At 36.1% G+C, this 6000-nt stretch overlaps 1 protein-coding gene across 1 annotated transcript in view; it reads right to left on the reverse strand.

Annotated features, from left to right (window-relative positions):
• ST6GALNAC3 (ST6 N-acetylgalactosaminide alpha-2,6-sialyltransferase 3) overlaps positions 1-5229 on the reverse strand; it is an 849023-nt gene extending 843794 nt beyond the window's left edge. Inside the window, exon 1 of the mRNA XM_053693340.1 lies at positions 5129-5229. Within this exon, the coding sequence (XP_053549315.1) occupies positions 5129-5146 (18 nt within the window). The 5' untranslated portion in view covers positions 5147-5229. The remainder of the gene's footprint in view (positions 1-5128) is intronic.
• Between the last annotated feature and the right edge of the window lie 771 nt (positions 5230-6000).

Raw genomic sequence — 6000 nt, forward strand, 5'->3', positions numbered from 1 at the left:
CCTATGGGGGAATCGTGCACGAGCACGTTTTTGAGGCTGGCCGCTTGCGTAAGCAACTCTGGTATCGAGAGTTGAAGCTGCGTTAAAAATGCTCTACGCTCCTTTTTTGGAGCCTAACGCAGCCTTTATGTGGACTCTCAATACCAGAGTTATTTTTATGGTGCGGCCAGAAAAAAGCCGGCGTTAGTTTTTCGGGTCGTTACCGACAAAACTCCAAATCTAGCCGTGGGTATTTCTAAACTCAGGACAACATTTAGAAACTATTTAGCATGGATGTTTTTGGTGGTTGTAGATGTGTAACAGATTTTGGGGGTCAAAGTTAGAAAAAGTGTTTTTTTTTTTCATTTTTTAATCATATTTTATAAAAAAAAATTACACTAAATTATAAGATATGATGAAAATAATAGTATCTTTAGAAAGTCTATTTAATGGCAAGAAAAAAAGTATATAATATGTGTGGGTACAGTAAATGATTAAGAGGAAAATTACAGCTAAACACAAACACCGCACAAATGTAAAAATAGCCCTGGTCCCAAACGGTAAGAAAATTGAAAAGTGCTGTGGTCACTAAGGGGTTAATTAGGTTTTATTGATTGGTATAATTGATTTAGTTTGTTTTAGCTATTTATTAGTATATAATATATAATGTATTAATTCATAATTCCGTTTTCTGAACATATATATTTATTGGGGAGTTTTAGGGTTGTTTAATTTTAGAATATTCCTATACCAGGTCCATTCGTAGCTAGTTTGGCACAACATTAAAAAAGACAGAATTTTATGTACAACCAGTAATGACAATTGGATACTCTTATTGAAACTAGAAATATCCTACACCACCATGTTCTCAATAGGGAATGTAGCCTATACATAGGAGATAAGAATGTTTATTCAGGTTTATTTTGTGTATTTTGTTCTAGTGTTATTTTATTACTAAAGAAGTGAATTATTATTCTTTAAGGACTAAAAGGGATTAAAGACAAAGCACGATATGGCAGCAGTAGTTGAAACAATGTATAGCATTGTTACATAAATTGTTGCAAACACTGCTGCCATATCGTACTCAAACCATGTGCACATTCCTGAGTCCACCTAGGTACATTCTTCAACAAAGGATACATTGAGAACAATGTTAATATGCTAACAGAAGTAAATTTGAAAGTTTTTTAAAACTGCTAGACAGATACAATTTTTGCAATATTTTCTGTGGTGCAATAAACAAGCTTTATTTTTTCAGCAAATTTTTTTATTTTTTTTATTTCTTAAATTGGTTTATTTGTGAAGTTACATATTGGGATTATTTTAATACAGTTTACAGTGGTAATAATGTATATTATTTTATTGGTCTAGGGTACTGGGGCACCAATTTACAAACATAATCAGCCCTGGCACCTGGTAAATGCCCCTGACTATGTCATAGCTCTTCGTTTCCTCCTCTGTCCTTCAGAGATCCATGTAGGGTTGCCACCTCAGCCATGTTTTCCTGGACACATGATATACACATGCTGCAGGGTGTGCAGGGAGGACTATGAAGAGTGCTGTCCAGAAACACAATACATGTTCCTCCCTGCACACCCTGCAGCATGTGTAACTCATAAGTTCCAGGAAAACATGGCTGAGGTGGCAACCCTAGTTCCATGTGCAGTGGGACTGGCCAGAAGCAAGAGATAAAGCTACTGATGTATTTGTTACTAGCAATCAAGAGGTTAATGCCTTGTTATAAGTGTGTTACAAAGCAAGTACATAAAAGGAACATTCACCAGTTTGCATAACCAACACGGTTATATTAATATACTCTTTTACATCTGTTATTACCTTGTATCTAAGCCTCTGCAGATTGCCTCCTTATCTCAGTGAATTAGCAATGTCTAACTGTGAAAAACTGTCAAAATGCACTGAGATAAGAGGCGGCCTTCAAGGGCTTCAAAATTAGCATATGAGCCTACCTCTGTTTAGCTTTCAACAGAGAATACCAAGAGAATAAAGCAAATTTGATGATAAAAGTAAATTGGCAATTTGTTTAAAATTGCATGCCCTATCTAAATCATGAAAGTTAATTTTGACTAGACTGTCCCTTTAACTTTTTGATTGTTGTCACAGAGGAGAAATATCCTGTGTCACCTATCAACCTAATCCTACCAAGATGACAGTCTGAAATACCAGGTAATTATAACTAGGAAGGTGCATCTGCATCCTTCTAGGTATGTAAACAAGGAGCCCGTGTGTCTGTTTTCACCTTTTTATATATATTTTTTATTTTCTTCTGATATATAATAATTTATTCTGGGCTGTATAACAACAATAAATGTTACTTTTAAAATGTAACTCTTTCTGTGTAAATCTATGTAGTCAATTCATATTTGAAAAGACAGAAGTTACTAAAATGTATTATGTTCCCATCTGTTTATCTGATCTTTTTTCACAAGAAGGGTTTGCTCAATATACAGCTATCAAGAAAAAATAGCCAGACACCTCTCATGGATTACAAATGTCCCAAAAACAAATACTTATTTCAAAATCAGAAGATGCAAGGAAAGAGGGTTTGATACAAACTACAGCATCCAATGAGAATACATCCAATCTAAAACGTGTCTATAAATGATTCACTACCACTTGCAATATACTCATTAAAGGGACAATAAACATGCTTGAGATTTTAATATAAAATGTTATTGAAAAAACTTTGTAATATATTTGTAGTATTTACTTTGTCCCATTTCTCTGTAATCACAGTCTGAAAATTAAAGGGGTTTCCCATTCTGACAAGAGGAAGGGCATATGACAGGCTTCTAAAGCCTTACCCTGCAACATAATTTGCTTCAGCAGAGATTATCAGATAAGGAACTGCAAAACAGTAGGTATTTTGGTAGAGTAATGACAGTAGCTAGCTGCATCTACTCTAATAAAAAAGTCTGGAGGTGGGTAGAATGAAAACAACTGCAGCAAGTAAGATGTTAATGCATTTCAAACATTTTCCCCCACTGTGTAAATTTACTGAAAGATTGTAGAAAAATCTTGTAATTAAAAGGTATTTACCATCACTTTATGCTGTAAAAGTATTACAATTAATTGCATATAATGTTTGAAGTAGAGGTCACCAACTTAGGGCTAGATTTATTAAGCCCTTACAGCAGCAAGTTCTCTCAAGAACTTGCTCGCCGTCATTTAGCAAGCAGCGGTCACCAGACCGCTGCTTCCTTAGCCTCTTCGCCACCTCTAATCTGGCGAAATTCAATCTCCTCGGTCTAGTCAGACTGAGGAGATTGACAGCTCCTGCCCGCGCGTGATTGGCTGTGCGAGGGCAGGGGGCGGGATCCACAGGCGAGCTGAGGCGTACAGGGGCGCGTATACGCGCCCCTGTACGCCTCAGCTTTAATAAATCTAGCCCTTAATATACTTAAAAAAAGACCAACCATGTAATGCAACTTATATAATTCCGGTTGCTAAAAAACAAAAACAAAAGTTTAATATCCAGAATGATTTGCATAGTGTTATATTATTAATGTAAATTGAAAAAAGGATTCTGAACTTACTGCACTGTGCTTGTTGATTATATAAAGTGATGCTTGTCTGTGTCTTAGTTTCTCTGTGATACACATAACAAGCAAAGAAATGGGGCTGCTTCTTAGTGAAGAGAATGATGTAGGTGAACAAAACACAAAGTACAAGGATGTGTATTCCCTGTCTGCATTATTCCATTTCCTAAGTCCTGCCTGACCCCCCTCCCCTTCTTCCTCTCTGCAGTGCAAACTGCAGCAATTCAATACAATAAATTACAGACCCGGGAGCAAGGCTATACTTTTATTTAAAATAAAACTCAGTAGCTAAAACCATTATTTAATGGTCATTATGTCAGTTTTTTTTACAAGTTATTTTGTTTTCAAATTAAATTTATTTATTGACATATTATTTATTATTATTATTATTATTATTATTATTTTGTATAGAGCCACAAAATTCTGCAGCGCTGTACATATATACAGTATTAACTGATCCATATTCCACATATAACAGCATGGAATAGGGTTATACCCTGGCAGACTGCTTTTCCATTTTCATATCCAAGCAAGGTCTAATTTTGAATTGGAACTGATGATTACATCATTAATTACATTACCTTTCAAATTATTATTTAGGTAGCTATATGCCTCTTAGACACTACATAATAACATAGCCCCTGAAAGCTGAGGATACTAATCAAATGCAAAATAAATAAATACAAATTATGTGTATACACCTAATCATATATTCATCTGTGGAAAACTCACTCAAATGTTACCTATGTCTTCAGAAGTAACTTTAACAAAGCAAAGACTGATATAAATAATACTGTTACATCTTTCTGAATTGTATATACTTTTCTCCCTCATTTGTACATATATTTTACACAATATCAACAAGTAAAAAAATGTAGGGTCAGGAAATGGGCAACTGTTCAGAGCACTTATAAAAAAGTGAAGTGACTGAAGGTTACAAAATGCAAAACATCTGCTCTGTAACTTTTGCCAACAACTGCAGTGATTAATATACATGAGCATCTTTATACTGCTGTAAGCTTTATTTTATACCCTTCAAGCTCATGTTTAGATTAACTAAAGTTATAATAGAATACTTTAAACTAATATACAATTAATATACAAGAGAGGGGGATAAAGCTGTACAAATGCCCTTTTTATTGTAAAACAAAGCTATAGGAATCTCTGATTGTTGCTAGGATATGTAGTAACATTTAAACAACTTCACATGATAACTTAGTACCATAGAATATAAAACTAAACAAGAAGGCATTTTAAAGCAGAATCAGTGGGGTTTATGCACAATTGAGCTATAAACAAATGCAAACTTTAGTGTCTTGTTAGATTGACTGGAGTTAAAGTCCCTGTTTGTTTCTAGGCTTTGAGATATGGTGCAGTGTTACCAAACTAAACTATATAATAAATTGTATAGCTCCTCAGTACAGTTCTCTCCTTCTGACCTTTTATTGGGCTGATGGATCAAGTACACTAGACACAATAACAATACAGCTGTACACATGTTGTCTCAATGCAGTGCCCCCATAGACACAAGGCTAAGGCACTGGTGCAGGCATTGTCCTTCTGCAATAACAGAGGAACAAATGAGCATTTACCTTCAGTATGCAGGCCATGGTCCTCAGCTAGCACAGCCCAGAGAGGCACAGTGAGGAAGCAGCGTGTCCACTCTCAGGGATAATAGGATCCTACACTCCCCCTACACATCACAGCCCGAGTACCAGAGCCCCTGATCCCCCACACATGTTAGTCTTTTCAAGGCTTGTCCTTCCCTCCCATCAGATTGTGCCACTGGCCCCCCATCCAGCTCAGTACCTCCCCTCAGTCACATGACAGGTCTGAATCAGAGGGAGGGAATCCCGGCATCTTTACATTAAATTGTGTCCCTTTATAGCTGGCATAAATGTGCCTAGAACAGTGGTGGTTTAATTCCTAGGTAGATTGTGAATATTATGTACTGCATTGCATAGTGATATGTTGCAGCAGTTATTCGTAGCAATTGAGTTAATGTCTCCACAAGAGCACCCAAAAAGCTCAAACAGTCTTTTTATCTGGTACAGCAAGAACTTCTTGTATAATATATATATATATGTGTGTAATGTGTGTATATGTGTGTGTATGTATGTGTAGTGTGTGTAGTCTAATGTGCATGTGTGTATATGTGTGTGTGTAATGTGTGTATGTGTGGTTGTAGTGTGTATGTATGTGTGTGTTTGTGTGGGTGTATGTGTGTGTATAGTGTGTATATACTGTGTGTAGTGTGTGTGTGTGTATGTGTGTGTAGTGTGTGTCCATGTGTGTGTGTAGTGTGTGTGTATGTATGTATGTGTGTGGGTGTATGTGTGTGTATAGTGTGTATATACTGTGTGTAGTGTGTGTGTGTATGTGTGTGTAGTGTGTGTCCATGTGTGTGTGTAGTGTGTGTGTATGTATGTATGTGTGTGGGTGTATGTGTGTGTAGTGTGTGTAA

This window comes from Bombina bombina, chromosome 10 (assembly GCF_027579735.1).
Source record: "Bombina bombina isolate aBomBom1 chromosome 10, aBomBom1.pri, whole genome shotgun sequence".
NCBI lineage: Eukaryota > Metazoa > Chordata > Amphibia > Anura > Bombinatoridae > Bombina > Bombina bombina.